At 44.6% G+C, this 18,436-nt stretch overlaps 3 protein-coding genes across 7 annotated transcripts in view; 1 reads left to right on the top strand and 2 right to left on the bottom strand.

Moving 5' to 3' along the window:
- Window positions 1-17,483, top strand: part of LOC119655392 (interference hedgehog) — a 261,840-nt gene extending 244,357 nt beyond the window's left edge. For 2 of the 5 annotated variants that reach the window (XM_038061269.1, XM_038061265.1), the window contains exons 9-12: window positions 9,358-10,020; window positions 10,077-10,253; window positions 10,378-10,481; window positions 16,459-17,483. In XM_038061269.1, coding sequence (XP_037917197.1) covers window positions 9,358-10,020; window positions 10,077-10,253; window positions 10,378-10,481; window positions 16,459-17,148 — 1,634 coding nt within the window. In that variant the 3' untranslated portion in view covers window positions 17,149-17,483. Of the gene's footprint in view, window positions 1-9,357; window positions 10,021-10,076; window positions 10,254-10,377; window positions 10,491-16,432 lie in introns of all 5 variants that reach the window. The other 3 variants (XM_038061266.1, XM_038061264.1, XM_038061267.1) reach the window with 2 other exon arrangements.
- On the bottom strand, window positions 2,616-4,835 carry LOC119655393 (regulatory protein zeste). Its single transcript, XM_038061270.1, has 2 exons — window positions 4,502-4,835; window positions 2,616-3,423 (listed from the first exon to the last, which is right to left on the bottom strand). Exons 1-2 carry the CDS (start codon window positions 4,750-4,752, stop codon window positions 2,649-2,651), a joined length of 1,026 nt encoding a protein of 341 aa, XP_037917198.1. The 5' UTR covers window positions 4,753-4,835; the 3' UTR covers window positions 2,616-2,648.
- On the bottom strand, window positions 8,493-9,200 carry LOC119655394 (selenoprotein H-like). Its single transcript, XM_038061271.1, has one exon. It carries the CDS (start codon window positions 9,119-9,121, stop codon window positions 8,582-8,584), a length of 540 nt encoding a protein of 179 aa, XP_037917199.1. The 5' UTR covers window positions 9,122-9,200; the 3' UTR covers window positions 8,493-8,581.
- Window positions 17,484-18,436: the final 953 nt, after the last annotated feature.

Raw genomic sequence — 18,436 nt, 5'->3', positions numbered from 1 at the left:
GCGTTCAACTTCAGGCTTTTCCCCAAGGTCGAGGGAGGGACTTTGTCTAGATTCGGTTTTTAGGGATACCGTTTTTCAGCGTTTATCTAGCACCGAATCAGACTATGCCGAATTTTTGACGCAGGGTCGATGCTCCGGGCGGCATAGTTTTGGATACGGAGAGCGAATTTTGGTTGGAGGTGACTTTAATACTAGGACGCTTGAAAGGAGCATGTTCCATTCAGATTCCAGAGAAAAACAGATCCTGGGAATTGCGATGAGTACGGGGCTCGTAGTTTTAAATATCAGATCCGCGTCAATGCTGCGGCTTCACTCGAAAGTTGCGAGGTGAGCGTCCCCAACGTATCCTTTGTATCGAAATTACTAATACCATCGGTGGATAGGTGGCGAATTCTCGAAGACTTCTCGTCAGGTGGCCGCCAATATATCGCATGGTTGACGCTATTTCTCGGCGTGCATCATCCCAGCCCTCTATCTGGGTGTTAAACATTGCGAAAGGGGAATATCCAGAAATTCGTCGAAGCTCTTGGAATAGACAGCGCTACACTGGAGGGCACTTCGAGGATGGTGGCGTTGTAGATAACACTGTCGTAAATTCAGTTATAATGAGAATCTGCGAGCTTCCATATTCCGGAGTGACAAACTTTCTTGTTATTTAAAGGCCCAGCAGGAGGCATGCACCACAATGACAGGGAGCAGGCCAGCTAAAGGGATACACCGCAGCGCTCGCTGCTGCCAGGACGTAGTCGATGAAGTGAATAGGGATCCGTGGGGATCCAATTATAAATTTATCGCTCGGAAAATCGGGGCTCTATGGAAACCCTGCTCTCTTAATGCCGAACAGATGGCCTATATTGTACGGGTCTGACAATAGCGTGGAGGACTGCCCGTTTTCTACCATGACAGAACTTGGAGGGAAAGTTCCTTCTATGAAAAATAGGAATGCGCCAGGCCCTGATAGTATCTCGGTAGAGATTTATAAGCTGGTGTTCGACCATTGGCCAAACCTATTTCTCGGCACATTCCACAGTTGCTTGAAGGATCTTGCTACTGGAAGATTGCTTGTGCTAATCAGCAAAGGGAAAGGACACCATGAAGTAACGTCTGCATATTGATCGTTGTTGGCATAGACGGAAAGGCCATCACGAGTAGTAGATTGGAGCCAGGAGCGGCGGTTATCTGTAAGACAATTCGATTGTAGAGCAGGGAGATTCACGTTGGGTGCTATCATGGAGGTGCTGGATGCGATTGATCGAACTGGGGCACTCAACCGCCGATCTCGACGAGCAGTGCTCCTCGTCAGTTTTGATTTCAGAAATGCATTCAATTCCGTAAGATAGACAGACATCCTGGACTCAATTGAAAATGCACTTCACGCACCGGGCTACCTTTTACAGATCGCTCCTTGTTCTATGAAAAGCTAAGAGGCCAGAAGAGGATAGCGATTTCTCGGGAGTAGGGCAGTGATCCATCTTACGGCCGGAAATCTGGAGTGCTTCCTACGATACTCCGCTAGAACACGACTTTCCAGAAGAGTCTTGCAGATTGGCGCATACTGTTGCGTCACTTGTTGCCGAGCGCACTGTTGAACAAATGCAAAGCATTCTTAAAATTTGATGCGACGAGTAAGTCGTATTTGTTTTCAGCCTTGCGCTGATGAAAACTGAAGTAATCATCTTGACCAAAAAGAGAGCCCCGACCCTGCATCGCAGTTCGCTCGGCGAATTGATAATAGAGTCAAAATCAATTGTTAAGTACCTTGCATTGATTTTCAACTTGAAGACGAGTTTTTTGAGCAAATCGGAGCAGCAACGGATAAGCCCGCAGCTGGAATTCCGGCCTTAAGTCGGCTAATGGCAATCGTTGGGCGTCCTAGATTTACATCTTGTTATAAGTGCAACGTAGTTTGCTGATTGCCTGATAAGAAGTGTTTCATAACCGCCTTGTCCAAGTGCAGAGATGATAAGCTTTGCGTATGACGTCTGCCTATGGTAAATCTCTTGACAAACTTGGTCAAGAGGCTGCGTAGCTCATATACCACTTAGGTACGTGGCTAAATCCATCTCAACATGGATTGTTTCTTTTTTTCTTTTTTCTTTTTTTCTGGTGGAACGTGCGATGGACTTCGTCCGGAACTCCATGCGTACACAGGGGAGCTCTCTGTAGACAACATTGTCAGAGAGATCCTGAGGAGTACTGTCAAATTGGGCCGTGTTGCGCATTGCTTTCGGGTTTTCCTTGTTGTCGGATAGGAATACCAATTCCCTTCCTATTTTTCCCAGCCATTGACGTCAAGATTTCTCCGACTTGAAGGCTCCCTAAAAAGGACCAGCCCGAAGTAATGTGCCAAGCGGTTCCAGACTAGTTCATCGATGACGGGGAAGTGTTTAGTTTCTTGATTTCTCCGGACCGCTCCTCCTTCGAATTGAGTCTCGGTTGACGCTGTCACACTCGCAAGTGATTCGAAAGGTGTTGACGTGATCAGGGCAGGGGCAATCTGATTAGAAATCAGCCTGCTCTCTCTCTCTCTCGAGGTGTTCTCTGTTCCAGGAATATTTTAGCTATTATCTTCACAAAAGCATCAATATAGATCAGTTCAAAAAAATACGTTTGCATAGACTAAAAACGGTTTATTATCCTTAAATATATCATTTACTTTGTCCGCCACTATCTTTCAACAATTTTAACTTAATTCTCATCTCCTCCAACTGCAAATGATGCATCTCCTTCATATACCTTAGCTCCTCCTCACTCTTAGCCAACTCCACTTTTTGCTTCTCATATCTCAATTGTTGCTCCTTACATTTAAACTCCGCCTCCCTAATCCGAAAAACTTTTATCCTTTCGTCCAATGGTTGGCGCATAACAATTTGTTCACTAGGCAAATTTGTGTTAGTGCCAATTTCATGATGTAATTGCTGTGATCCTTTGGGTATGTCTTCTTGTCGATGAGGCACTGATAAATTCTCCTCGTTCTCGTCCTCGCTAACCTCATTTTCATAGAAAACTTGATTATCACCAGGACCATCTTCTTCCATATCATCACCGTCGACATCCTCATTATGAATATCCTGATCTTCGTTATTGTTATCACTTATTGCTTGTATCTGCATAATTTCTGTTGTTTGATTTTCAGTTTTGAATTCAAGCAAGTCATTGAGGGAGAGATTGTCGGTACTTAAGGTTTCTATGGAGATTTGTGATTCGTGTTTGTTAGGATCCTTGCCGGGAAGGTTTCCGGGGGAGATTGTAGAGTCAACAAATTGAATTTCATATTTTACTCGATTGCTTGGTAAAGATGGATTGATTGGTCTTAGCTGCGGTTCAGGAGTCGAGGTTGATATAGTGTAGACGTCTTTTTGGACGATTGTAGATTGGGTGGGGGAGTTACGTCTACCACTAAATGGGAAGCGCTTGCGAAGCCTGTGAATATAAGGAAGTTCTTAAGAAAAAGGTATAGCGTTAGACGTGATAAATTATTTCTATTGCTGACTCCTTTGGGGAGTATTGGCCTTAGTGCCTTATGTTACTTAATCCCCATTTCATTTGCAATGAGACTGTCCCTCAACTTCAATTATCGTCACACATTCTCCTATACTTAGAATGATTTTCGACATCTCCAAAACTGAATCTATAGGTTCTCTCTACATATATTGCGCAATTTTTTGTTTCCTCTTATTTTTAAGGTAGTTCAGTTAGGGTTAGATAGGAAAAGAGTTTTATTAAGGACTGAAAGTTTCGTTCAATATCATGGACCACTTGATTAGTTGTGTCTGGATAGCTGCGTGGTTAGAGCACAAGGATGCCGCACGGAAGGTCGCGGTTCGAATCTCACTGGTGGCAGTGAGATTTGTATCGTCATTTGACATCGGATACCAGTCGACTCAGCTGTGAATGAGTACCTGAGTCAAATCAGGGTAATAATCTCAAGCGGGCGCAATGCTGACCACATTGCCTCCTACAGTGTCCCGTTGGTCTTGAATGAAGTGCTCTAACACACTTCAAGGCCCTGATCCAATATGGATTGTTGTCTCAATGATTATTATTATTGATTAGTTGCATCTGGAAATCGCTAGCAAGAGTCCTAATTGAAAAGATTTGGACATTTTGTTTTGTTGGTATTTTATTTTAATACGCATAGACCGATATTTCGAGAACCACTTGTTCCTTCTTCAATGCTACACGCTCAGATTTCAACTAATTTAATCGCAAGAGTCTTGTTTCTATCGTGCCTTCCTCTTAACGGAAATTTGAAATTCCATAACCTTATTTACATCTTCCCCGGTCGAAGCGTCAGGTGCTCTGATTCAATAAACGCTCAGCTATCAGCACGAGCGCCATCTCTTGCCACTTAGCATTGTGCAACTGCATTCACCGCATTCTCTCTACACCCGCCATATTGAAACCTAACGTCAGACCTGGCGATTTTGTTATTGTTTACAAAAATTAAACTTCCAGGCGTCCACTGACTTTCACTCCACATAAAAAAACGCTCTCTCACCTAGCATTCAACCAGAATTTCTGCAGCTGCTTTAAATTGCGCCTAGTTGTGATGCGAGGGTCATCGTTGTATGAATTCAATATTTCCTGCCAGCATTGCCTGACTTCCATAGTCTTCCTTCGTGATTTCTTCCGCTGTTTGATGTCAATCACCTCTTCGTATTCCTTGAAGAGCGCGAACAGAACATCCTTTTCTTCCTGAGTGTATCGGGCAATAGCTGCTTTTTCTTTTTCGGCAGCCGTTAGCGTCATCACTACCGGAATTTTCTTTGCGGTGAAATTCACACAGAAAATGTCGTCTTCTATCAAAACTACACAACAATATCTCTCTCCAACTTGACATTGTCAACTGGAATGCAGTGAGTTGGTTGGGGGTAATGTCTTTCAAAATGGGAAAAGAGAAACAAGTCGCACGTGGTAGTTCTCTTTATTTCTCCGTTTCTCACTTAAATATTTTTTCCACAAGATGGCGCGTTGGTAGCTTCAAAGGTATATGTGACACTAGTTTCCGATTGTCTGTTGTTTCACTTCACTTCTGTTACGATCTGGAAGTAGCGAACATACTAAAGTTCCTAACGGTTATAGGCCTGCTCGAGATACTATGATCAATAGGTAGGTACACAATCACCAGTAAAAGGGGCACAATAGTTCTTCAAGGACGCGGTCCGACTTTCCCTTAACAGAATAATAATAATCTGCAGCTATTGCAACAACAGATATCTGAGGGTCTTATCATTAGACCGGGTATGTTGAGGACGATGTCAGTCAAATGCGTGTTTCTAAATTATACCATAAATACCCTTTTTCGGGTCGGCGATTGTGGAAATTTTCAATTTTCTTTGATTTTCCGTGGGCCTCGCAGGCAGCCAGTTTTCCGCGATATCTCCGCGTGAAAATTCTTGGATTTTCTGAATCTGGGTCGCCTCCCCTTTCCAACGAGGCATTGCCCGCAGAAATCCGGCGATTTTGCATTTTTGGTCATTTTTCCTACCCGGGGAATGTGGAAATTTTCAATTCTTTTTGATTTTCCATAGGTCTTGCAGACAGCCGATTTTCCGCGATATCTCCTCGTGAAAATTCTTAGATTTTCTGAATCTGGGTCGCCTCCCCTTTCCAACTTGGTATTGCCCGCAGAAAGCCGACGATTTTTGGCCATTTTTCCTACCCGGAGTCGTGGAAATGTTCAACTTTCTTTGATTTTCCATAGGCCTCGCAGGCTGCCGATTTTCTGCGATATCTCCGCGTGAAAATTCTTTGATTTTCTGAATCTGGGTCGCCTCCCCTTTCCAACGAGGTATTGCCCGCAGAAATCCGACGATTTTCGGCCATTTTTCCTACCCGGGGGTCGTGGAAATGTTCAATTTTCTTTGATTTTCCATCGGCCTCGCAGGCACCCACTTTTCCGCAATGTCTTCTCTTCCCCACGTCGTATCGATAAAATTCTTGGATTTTCTGAATGTGGGTCGCCTCCCCTTTCCAACGAGGTATTGCCCGCGGAAATCTGACGATTTTGCATTTTTGGCCATTTTTCCTACCCGGAGGTCGTGGAAATTTTCTTTGATTTTGCATGGGCCTCACAGGCAGCCGATTTTGCGCGATATTTCCTCTTCCCGACGTCGTATCGTTAAAATTCTTGGATTTTCTGAATCTGGGTCGCCTCCCCTTTCCAACGAGGTATTGCCCGCAGAAATCCGACGATTTTTGGCCATTTTTCCTACCCGGGGGTCGTGGAAATGTTCAACTTTCTTTGATTTTCCATAGGCCTCGCAGGCTGCCAATTTTCGGCGAAATCTCTGCGTGAAAATTCTTGGATTTTCTGAATGTGGGTCGCCTCCCCTTTCCAACGAGGTATTGCCCGCAGAAATCCGGCGATTTTGCATTTTTGGCCATTTTTCCTACCCGGGGAACGCGGAAATTTTCAATTTTCTTTGATTTTCCATAGGCCTTGCAGGATGCCGATTTTCCGCGATATCTCCGCGTGAAAATTCTTGGATTTTCTGAATCTGGGCCGCCTCCCTTTTCCAACGAGGTATTGCCCACAGAAATCCGACGATTTTTGGCCATTTTTCCTACCCGGGGGTCGTGGAAATTTTCAATTTTCTTTGACTTTCCATGACCCTCGCAGGGAGCCAATTTTCCGCCATATCTGCTCTTCCCGACGTCGTATCGTTAAAATTCTTGGATTTTCTGAATCTGGGTCGCCTCCCCTTTCCAACGAGGTATTTATTGCCCGCAGAAATCCGATGATTTTGCATTTTTTGGCCATTTTTCCTACCCGGGGGTCTTGGAAATCTTCGATTTTCTTTGATTTTTCATGGGCCTTACAGGCAGCCGATTTTCCGCGATATCTCCGCGTGAAAATTCTTGGATTTTCTGAATTTGGGTCGCCTCCCCTTTCCAACGAGGTATTGCCCGCAGAAATCCGACGATTTTTGGCCATTTTTCCTACCCGGGGGTCGTGGAAATGTTCAATTTTCTTTGATTTTCCATGGGCCTCGCAGGCTGCCGATTTTCCGCGATATCTCCGCGTGAAAATTCTTTGATTTTCTGAATCTGGGTCGCCTCCCCTTTCCAACGAGGTATTGCCCGCAGAAATTCGGCGATTTTGCAATTTTGGCCATTTTTCCTACCCGGGGCTCGTGGAAATTTCCAATTTTCCTTGATTTTCCATAGGCCTCGCAGGCTGTCGATTGTCTGCGATATTTCCGCGTGAAAATTCTTTGATTTTTTGAATCTGGGTCGCCTCCCTTTTCCAACGAGGTATTGCCCACAGAAATCCGACGATTTTTGGCCATTTTTCCTACCCGGGGGTCGTGGAAATGTTCAACTTTCTTTGATTTTCCATAGGCCTCACAGGCTGCCGATTTTCCGCGATATTTCCGCGTGAAAATTCTTAGATTTTCTGAATCTGGGTCGCCTCCCCTTTCCAACGAGGTATGGCCCGCAGAAATCCGACGATTTTTGGCCATTTTTCCTACCTGGAGTCGTGGAAATTTCCAATTTTCTTTCATTTTGCGGGGGCCTCGCAGGCAGCCGATTTTGCGCGATATCTCCTCTTCCCGACGTCGTATCGTTAAAATTCTTGGATTTTCTGAATCTGGGTCGCCTCTCCTTTCCAACGAGGGACGATTTGTGGCCATTTTTTCTACCGGGGGTCGTGGAAAATTTCAATTGTGCGTGGGCCTCCTATGTAGCCGATTTTCTGCAATTGCTTTTCTAGGGCGTAGCCTTAAAATCTTTGGGTTTTGGCTGGGGTGTATGCGATATTTTAGACTTTTATGGGCGTGGAGTTTGCTGCTGCATTTCGGCGAGGAAACAAATTGTTGGACCTGCTGAAAAGGGGGGCTGGGAGTAGTTGGGTATAGTGGGGCGCGCTTCCCGTGTACTTTGTCGGCTGCCGTAGCGAATGGATCTAGGGAGCTACCGTGGGTATACACTAGTACGGCTTGAGTGCCTTCCGGCAATTGTTGAAGCCACAAAGACTTTAGGAGCTTCATGCCGCCCTTGTCCTACCCAACTGCTGCTTTTGCCCCTACCCCGCCATTCCTCCGATTGCAAAGTACAATTCTGTTCCATGATTCCTGGGTCAGTTAGAAAAAGAATCGCCAATACTCTAAGGCTGTCGAGTCAACCAATATAAAAATTGAGCAATTTTTGAACTATTGCATACTGACCCATTAACAGAGACCTTACGTACGCTCTGGTCGAAGACACACGCTCAAAATTAATAAACCGCGAAGGGATTTTCCGCTTTTGTCTTATTATACAAATACACTATTTCGGGAAGCAGTTATTTTCTCTTCCAGTGCTCGATATCATCGATCTATCTAACACATCCACCTCAATGTTGTATAGCAACAAAGATACTTATCATATTTTGTAGTGATGAAGCTACTGATCTTTAAGGTAACTGTTAGTCCCCTTGATCTATTCGAAAAGAACAGGTAAGCCCTTTTTTGTTGGGAGCCTAAGGGATGAACAATACTTAAAAATATTTTGGGAGTCAAATTTATTCAATCTAAAGTTTCATAATTTTCCAATATCTTTGAACCTTAAAAATAAAAACCACCCATATTTCAGCCTAAGTAGCAGTCTCACCCTCCGTAACATCTTGAATTACATGCCCAGCTCCTGCCTCCTGTCTGGTCTCACTTTCGTCATCTGTATCTATAAAAGGTACATTCGACTCCCTCTCAGACTTCTGCTCAACATAAATCTTCTTCAAAATCTTGTCGACTTCGGGCAGCAATAGATCGTAGGATTTAGGAAACTTTTCTCGCCTGGGAGGTCCTTTATCTTTCCCCGACCACAATTCAACTCGTTCCGTTCTTGCATTCTGTGAAAAACTAATTTCAAATGCTCCATCTTCAGGTTTTGTTTTGCCATCGTCGTTGAGGATTAGTTGAAAGATTTTTTTCGGATACTGAGCCATGAGGAATGATTGGAATTCCAGAGCCTTTTCCAGGAATATTGGGCATTCCGTTGTGTGTATGATGTAGATCATGGCCCGGTTTTCATCGAAATGAGCATCGTCTGACCAGTTGATGGGAGCTTTAGTTTTTCCACCACCTTTTTTGCCTTTTTTCCGTCCCCTGCCCTTTTTGGCCTTTTTTGGTGGCATATTTTTGAGGGGACTACTTGCTTACAGGAAATTTAGTTTTTGACTGAATGATTTTGGCACAAATTGAAATTGTCACTGCGGGGTTTAGTGACAGAAAGGCGGGGACTACTAGAGTTTTTTACTTAACTGGAAGTTCATTTTTGATGGCATGAAAAGTTTGACTTTGTTTCCAATTCCTTTTTGTAATCCCGAATTTTGAACCTTTCACTTTTCACAAACTCTTCCACCATTTTCAGCCAACATGATTCCACCAAGTCGCCCAAACGTGACGCGTCTCAACGACGATTCAGTTATGGTTCGATGGTACGTTCCCAAGAACGATGGTCTTCCAATTCAATTCTTCAAGGTCCAATATCGAATGTTGGGCGATCCAGAACGAAATATCCCGCGTGAGAACTGGCAAACAGTAACCGATGACATCCCTTATGGAAAAAGAGATCGCAGCATGGAGGGTGTTAAGAATTTCACCACCGCCGTGGTGGGTCTAAAACCGAATCGTTACTATCGATTCCGAATATTGGCCGTATACTCGAATAATGATAACAAAGAAGGAAACAGTTCGGGCAAATTCCTACTACAAGCTGCCTCACAATTGGGGATCACACGAAATCATCTACCGACCCCGAAAATAACGAAAATTGAAGGAATCTCCGAGACTGAGATCCTTCTACATTGGACACTACCCGACAATAAATCGACCCCAATTGATGGATTCTATGCCTACTTCCGGCCAGCTTCCACAGCCGGGGAGTATACGAAGGCTACAATAGACGGGATGGACACGCGACAGTTCAAAATTGATATGCTTGAAATAGGGACCGCATATGAGTTTAAGCTTCAATCGTTTACAGCCTCAGCTGCTTCGGATTTCAGTTCGATCATAACCGGGAAAACAATGAGTAATTTTTCTTTTTTTAAATTTTTCGATTCAATTTTCATATTTGCCCATTTTTAGAGCCATCAACACCCCCACCAACAATCACACCGACAGTGGTAGCTGCTTCAGAATCATCGCAGGACGATAATTCAATGTTCCTAGTTATCGCAGGCGGAGTGGTTGTGGGACTATTGCTTTTGGTGGGCGTGGTCGTTGTTTATTGTGTTAAGCGTCAGAAGAATACGCAGCGAGAAGGTAATTAATTCATCCTTGGAATTCCTTTCTATTCTAAAGGCTCAATTTTCTATAGAATTTTAGCCCAACATTTTGGTACTATTAAGGAGTTTGCCAAGTTTACATGTTTCATTTTTCATTTCAGATGAGAACAAATCAAATTTGGAACATCAAAAATCGTCACATCCGATGAATGGTATCAACCGGATGAATATCACCCCAAATCCCTTGGCCCAGGAAGGAGATACGGTTAGTAAAGTAGGAACACTTTCAGTATTTCATTACGGATGTTTGTTGCACCATTAGTTTGCATGTTCATAGATTGGTGTCGGTGCCATTTTTCTATCATTCACGCATCAATCTTCCAAATGACCTTACCCTTACCCTAAAATTTAGTAGTGCTGAAAGTACCACCATCTCAGCGAATTCAAGGTCCCCTATAGACCAGTGCCCTGCGCAGACCGTAATTTTGTCCTTAAGTGGATATCCTGGACGCGCTCTAAGGTCTTCAACACGAAAGAAATAAGACTGATTGGTCGAAAGTCCTCCTCCGGACTGTCGGACTGTGGTACGTACTCCAAAAAGATACAGCTCCGGCAAATCTCGATAAACCGCGTCACAATCCTTCTTTGCTGCTGCTGTAGCATGACTAGCATTATGCCATCTGAGCTCGGTAATTTGTATGCAGAGAAGTTGTTTACAGCGCAGCCAATCTTATTCTCGGTAATTAACGATTCAATAGTCTCACATCCCTGGAGCGGCTGTATACCCTCCAAGGCTCTAAGTAACAGTCCTTATCGCTGGCGGGGAAGAAGATTTCGTCCAGGAGGTTTCCGACTTTTTCAGAAAGGATGGGCTCCAATGTTTCTTGAATAGAATTTTACTGAATTTGGCGGATTCAATGTTCTGGTAATAGTCCAACCAGGACCACCTCTTGGCAGGCTTGATGGCCGACTTGCACTTTTTTGGGCAGCCCATGTATGGCTGCAATTTTGTTCGTTCTACTACGGTGGCAATATCTTCTTGTTATATTTAGTAGGGCATGAAACTTTAAAGGCGGTTGGAATGTCTTTTTCAAATCCCTGACCTTTGACTCCAATTGGTCTGTCATGCCAATCTTACCAATTTGCGTAGCGGAAAGTTTGTTTTCGGTAACTTGATCAAACTTCCTCCAGCAGATCTTCCTGACAATCTCTAGATTTGACGTCTCCTAGATTTGGAGACTCCTGCGGCGAGATCTAGACTAAAAAGTGCCCAACGGATTTCTGGCCAGACACACTCCAGTTCTCCGCCCCAACAATCCAATTGTCGGTTAGTAGGGGATATCAAGGACCTTTTCCCAACCGTCACAGTTCTCGCAGTTGGGAAAATGAAAAATTGGTAACTACCTCTGTTACACACCGATGGATTTATGTTAATAATAAAATCAAAGAATGATTCACCTCAAAGTGTATCCTTTGCATTGGTGTCGCAGCCTATCAGCCGGGTAGTCTTCTTTGTTGTCTGCTCTAGTTTCACCACGAATAGTTCGCTGGAACTCAGATCCGGACACAGAAAATCATGCAGACTCTTCCTCGTGAGGATACATGGTCTAGGTCTGTTCCGATCATTGTCTATTGTGATGCGGAATAAATTAAAATATTTGCCTTGGAGCCCTTTGATGGTTCGCTCTTGTATTAGTGCGACGTTTATGTCTTTTTCTGGGAGAAAACCCAGCAGATTAGATGAGGCGCACTTCGAGTGCTGGAGATTCATCTGCGCTACCCTCAGCATGATCTGCCTGTGTAGGTTCGTTAGACCTCCTCGGACGAGCGATCGTCTCGTTGGCGGCGTCAACTGGATAATTGGTCCCCGGATACTGTAGCGTACCGTTATTCTTTGCAATCTTGCTCAAAATATGTATGGTGTTCTGGTACTGGTTAGTAACCAGGACTCCAGTGGGCCTCCGCTTTTTAGCCGGTTTCTGGTGACCAACATTCTTGTCAGCCCTTGCTTTTGAGGAGGCCTCTGGCATCGAAGGTTTTAGGTTAGTAGTACTATGGCTGGAATTCGCTACACACAGCTCGACGATAAGGAATTCCAAGTTGGAAACCACTAGTTCGTCTGCTGCCTCACTCCGAGAGATCCCTGCGGTTGGTTTTAGCACAACGGTGATATGACTGGCATCAATGTTGGTCCTACTAGTAGATCGGGAAGAATGTTCACCATTGTTTAGCACGGCTAGCATTACACCTTGGTTTATGGTCCTGTTAGCAACTTCTCCATTGCAAGGGGAGCGATCCCCGGGCAGTTGCTTTAGCTCATCCCCCCGCCAAATCCGCTTGCTCCTAACACATGACCATCAGGCAAATGAACCCTCGTCAGATACATGAGCCTGCTCCCAGCCCGACCCTACACACTCTTGGCCCGTCCGAAGATAGCTTCCAACGGCCACCACAAGGAGGTTATTTGAGGACTGGTCGAATTATGCAAGTTTAACCTGAGGCATAATCACATCAGGCCGCCTACTTTGCTGGACCTGCGTCGTATGTCATTCGTAACCTTTTGAAACGCAGCTTCGGGGGTAGAGAAATCTAACGCGAATTTACAAAAGAGTTCGTGGTTTTATTAGCTTCTAATGCACGTAAATGTTAAGGTGGCCAGGATGACCGTTCGGATGAGCTATATCAGACATCGACGAATCAGCTTCTCAACTCGACGGGCAATGACTTCATTTTCAAAATTTCAGATTACACTCCTTTTTCTCATGAAGCAAGTGCTTCTAAGCCTCATTTCTATCCTACCTCATAGAGAACAGTTTTCCTTCCGTTAGCATATCCCCAGAGTTCGTTATTTTTACGGTCTTGTGAAAAATATAGCCTTATGGTATGTTCAGCTTACTGTCTGTCGTGTCTTTTGTTTTGTCCTGGGGTGAACTCATGTTCTTCTCCCCGCGGAACCACTGCAAAGTATTACGTCGCGGAATAGACGTGGCCCTAGCCTCTTCTTTCGGCTATTTATTGCATTCACTATCACGGGTTTCTCCCGGTAATCGCATGCCCACAAAGCTCTCCCTCCTGTAGGATCGGTTACCACACATTTTTGTTAGGATTTCCATAGGGTTCCTTTATTATAGCCGCTTGTACCTTTGTTTTGTCCCCTTCTGATCGTAACCTCCTACTAAAGCTGCCAGGAATGTCTCTTTCTCGAAAGCTCCAGTGGACCACCCAGCTATCCTGGTTTTTCCGCTTTTGATGCTCACTCGAGTGTCGTTTCCCCCATTCCCGATGTCGAGAAAGATGACCTGATGGTCACTGTGGGTATAGTGCTCACTCACCCGCCAGACCATCCCTCTCGCCAACGAGGTACTGAGATAGGTTAGATCGACGATTGAGCCATGTCCTCTGCTTCGGAAGGTGGGCACGCATCCAACGTTGGCGAGTACGATGTCCAGCTTCGCGAAGGTTTCAAGCAAGATTTGGCCCCTGGTGTTCGTCACATGACTCCCATAGTCTAAAACCCATATGTTGAAGTCGCCGGCAATGATTTTGGGACTGTGGTCTCCAGCGTCCGACATCAAGCCGTCTAGCATCTCCTCATATTGCGCTAATATTGCACTAGGAGAAGCATAGCAGCTGTAGATGCGGACACCGTTGATTTTCGCCCGTACCAAGCCGGCTCCCGGAAATGCCATTGTTTCTTGAATGACCTGCCGTCCACATACCCATATCGCCGCGTTTTCCGATGAGTCTGTCACCCACCCCCCTCCTATATGCCGGGCACCTGCCACCACCTGTAACGTGCCGGTCATCTACTCCAGTTCTCCTTTTGCACAACATGCATCGTTGATCTCCAGTGCAGTCTTTGATAAGGTAGCCCCCTTCACCACACTATCTGCACCTTTTCGGTCTATCGTACTTGCTAGTACATGCTGCTGCAAAGTGACCGAAATCGAGGCATCTGAAGCATCTCTTCAGAGATATTTGCTCCCTGAGTCGGCACACGACCCAACCTATTCTTATCCTGCCCGCGGTAATCAGTTTAATACCTGATTCCACCGGCAAGTTAGTAATAGCGGTATGTGTACCTCCATATGCCTTTTTCATCCTTTTGATGGCACTGTCTTCTTCTTTAGCGCACCACAGATACCCTCTGGTGATGTGACCTCGTCTAGGTCTTTGCATCCGATCACTATTTGCTGCTTCCGAGCTTTCACGTCTGCTTGTTCACCTAACGCCTTGTCCACTTGGCCGCGAAAGCTATTTACTATCTTCTCGTTAGATTTGTTTAGTTCCAGCAACAGATCCCCTTTACGTACGCCTGATACGGCTCATACTGCCACCCAGATCTTGCAGTTTCGGATCGGCTTTGACTTTCCGAAGGAAGTCGGCGTAGGACATATCTCCTTTCTTGGAAATAATGATTACTTCCGGATGAGTCTTCTTTTTCTCCTTGTGCCGTTTTTTGCAGCCCACTTTTGTTCATTCTTCGGGTTTATGAGCTGAAGGCTGTTTCCCTTTTGTCACAGTTGGAGCCATAATACTCGGAACTTTCGCCGGTGCAGCTTTCTTTGGCGATGAGTCTTTTTTCTTCTTAGCTGCTTGCTGGACACCAAGGGATTCGCTTATTCCATCCCTACTCCGCGTTCTCACCTCAACTCAACGTAAGATGAGTTGGCGTCACCTGCGTCTCCCGTGTAACTATGCCACATGACGCTTGGAGATTTTTCTCCTCTACCGCTCTAATATAGGACAACTTAATACCGCCTATCAGAGTCCTGATATTTTGGTGGATATTCCGCCTCTCTTTAATGAACTCACAGTATCGATAGTTATGTCAGTCCTGGGACTCTCCAAATTCCTTTCCGAGTTCCTCGACGAATCTCGACTGCCTAGGGATAAAGTTGCCTTTAGTGGTGAGCTCCTAAGTTTTGCGCTTTTTCGAAAAGGATCCGGTGTAGATCTCATTTCCACACCACTAAGATCTCTTGTAGCATTAGATGCCAAAGTAGCCAATTTTTCCACTACTGAGGTATTACGGTCGCTTGATATCGACGGCCGGAAGCCCACTTGCCCACTCCCAAAAACCACCGGTACTGGGTTTCCGAAGCCCTGCACCGTAAACAAAATAAACCCTTCCAATCCTCCATATTTGGTTTGATTTCTGGCTGTCTTTCCCATAGTCAATTTTTATCCATGGGTGGGCGTTTACTTCCCACCTACCCGCCCTGTGCATAGGCATGCCAATGTACGTACATTTCCTGATGTATCGACCGAGCGTCCCCTTACCCGCACGAAGGGACGCGCTTAATGCCTGATTTGGCAATTGCACACAGGGAGGCCTTCAGTTTGGAAGGTGGTTAGCTTCCGGGAGTCTCCGAATATACATGCTTTTGTGGTTACACGCTGATGCTTCTTCTCGTCCGAGCTTCTGTGTATTGAGTGGACCTAATCTCAAGAATTTTTTTTGGAGAGTCGGGTGAGGTAAAACTATGATGGAATACGTCCTCACAATGGCTTCCTCATTCTATTCTCTGGTTTCAAATAATTTTTGTTGTCGACTTATGACTTCCGGGAAAGGGTCCTCAGTGAACATTGACGCTCACCACAAGCTGCTGCTTTAATAGGGATGAGTAAGCAATATTTTGACGTCACCTGGAAGAGTATTATCGACTTCGTGGTGGCTCCTTTACGGCTCTTCTTCGATTTAAATTACGGAAGGGATTTTTTCTTTCTTTCCAATAGTACCATCCTTGAATCCCAATCCTGATAAATCCTACAGATGTCATTTCGGTTTGTTGCTTCAAACATGTACTTCACTATTATTATGCATTTGGTAGATAAATAACACAGTTGATGGTGCGAAATCCGTTGTTCGTGAGTATGTATGTTTACTAGAGTACAGAAATGAAGATTCGTTGCATTTGATAGATTAAATTCCATGATATCTGCTCACTGAACCGGATTTCTCAGCAATCAATTTTGTCGCTTCCCGTAACATAGATTAACCAGAACTAATACATCTAACCAGCGCAAGAAACTGCACTTTATTGATTCATTCTATCGCATCTCTGCTATTTTATTCCGAATCCCCAACTCATTCGACTCCATCTGAAAAAATCACTGGCTCGTCCGCTTTTCATATCACTGGAGTAGTACTAACAAGACAGTGTGGCGTAGAAAAATAAAACCTTAGTACGACTTTGAAGTGTTTGCTTCTAGTTTAGAAATCAGCGTGAATGTTCTAGAATCGCAACGTGATGGAGTTACGCTTCATGCCGACATCGAATAATGCTGCCACCGCCCCGGGGACACCGATTGCTGGCCACCATCAGATGCAGACTGGAGGATCTGGAGGGACTAGTGGAAGTAGCGGCAGCGGAGGAGGAAGCGGAGTCGGATTAGTACCACCCCCAGTGCCCCCACATCATCACTATCAACAACAGCAACAACCATTCCATCACCAGCATCAGATGCATCCCAACACAGCAGCCTTGCCTCCGTCTTCGCCAATAATGCTTCACAAACAGCATCACCAAGTACCTGCAGCGGGTGGAGGGATGTCTCCTCAGAATAACAATCAAATGTCTCATCATATGAACCATTTCCAAACACCAGCCCAAGGACTCGATTCACATAGTGGTCGACGAACGTTAGAACGAAGCGCTCGCGATCTGCACTATGTGCCACCCTCACCACATCCTCACGATAGTGTCGATGGTGTTATTCCAACGAGGATTCCATCCTTGCGACGAACTCGAAGAACCTCCGGCAGTACGACCAATCATAATAGCAGTCACACTAGTCTCGGTATACCGAGTAGTCCGCGAGTGCAGAGGTCACCAATGCCTGTCCGGGCTGCACCGATTAAACGCAATCGACTCGGTAGTCATACCGAGAATATGTCATCAGGCAGCCTTAACAGTATTGAGGTTTAGATACTTGTGAATAATCCTTTTTTTTTGTTTTTTTTTTTTGGTCTGAGCTTATGGAACCTTTTTATTTTCGTTCGGTTAATATTGTGTTTCTGTTTTGAGAATGATCATTCGTTTGTTATTATTTTTTTATAAGATTTTAGGATCGAAAGGGACATATTGTCGCAAAACAAATGAGAAAAAAAAACAAACAAACTCTACAGCCAAGATGTGATAATTTACAAAAGAAAGAAAGGTTAAAATATATATGACTTACTGTAATTTTTACTATAGACGTAAGAGCGACTAAGTACACTTAAGACTTCTAAATTAGAATTAATAATAAACTTAATTTATAACGATCGGCGTTGATTGTAACTATTACGAACGTTGTAGGTGTATCTCAACTGCTTTCAGTCTTCCAATCTTCTTAAAATTAAGCCTTGTATTGTGCCTTTAACTATACTAAATTGTTGGGAAGTAATTTTGAAGTTAAACAGAAACAATGGAAAATTCTATATTTTCATCCCCAAATTTTTTGATTTTTTGAAAATAAATAACCAAGCAGCAGACTCGTGCGGAAGATGAACCATCACCGTACACAACACACCTTTCTCAACATCTCCTTAGGGCCCTTGGAGGACAAATTTAACAAGATAAAAAATCTCTTCTTTTTCTTTAGTGTTTGTCCCTTTCAGAAGCGGGGTCGGCTCGTCGTGATCGGTTTCGCCATTTGGCTTTATTGCATACCTGATCTGGGTGCAATCTCGAGGCTTTTAAATCCCCATCCAGTGTATCAAGCCACCGTTGTTTTGGGTTGCCTTTTGGTCATTTACCATCGACTTCGATGTTCAGACCAATTTTGACAAGTGAATTCTCGTTAGCACGAATTGCGTGATGATACCATCGAAGACGCCTCTCTCGCAATTTTTCCACGATCGGTGTAACCCCATAACGATCGCGGATATCCTCATTTCACATGTGATCACAACGTCTCACGCCACTAGTCCGACGCAACATCTTCATCTCCATTATCGCAAGACGCGGTTCATTGTCTTTTATAGTCGGCCAACACTCAGAACCATAGAGAGCGACAGGACGGATGACATTGCGGTAAATTTTAGATTTGAGACCTTCGTTGATACATCCCTTTGTTCTTGTTATGGACACCGTCACACGGGACATCCAACGTCCAGCGCTCTACACAGCATCTAATAGCAAAATTGACTTCGAGCAACTTGTCCAAAAATGGAATGATCGCCAAGTGGTGAGAGGGCACTTCCTTGATGAACATGGCTTCCGCAAAGCCAGT

The sequence above is a fragment of the Hermetia illucens genome, chromosome 4 (assembly GCF_905115235.1).
Source record: "Hermetia illucens chromosome 4, iHerIll2.2.curated.20191125, whole genome shotgun sequence".
Lineage (NCBI taxonomy): Eukaryota > Metazoa > Arthropoda > Insecta > Diptera > Stratiomyidae > Hermetia > Hermetia illucens.
Note: the sequence above shows the minus strand (reverse complement) of the source record. Positions and strands in the feature narration are given on the sequence as shown.

Bases quoted from the DNA above. Each gene is read 5' to 3' on its own strand.
- LOC119655393 (XM_038061270.1), bottom strand. From the start codon at position 4,752: ATGACGCTAACGGCTGCCGAAAAAGAAAAAGCAGCTATTGCCCGATAC. The intron at 3,424-4,501 runs GTGAGAGAGCGT...TTATATTCACAG, and splicing joins AAATTCTGGTTGAATGCTAG to GCTTCGCAAGCGCTTCCCAT.
- LOC119655394 (XM_038061271.1), bottom strand. From the start codon at position 9,121: ATGCCACCAAAAAAGGCCAAAAAGGGCAGGGGACGGAAAAAAGGCAAA.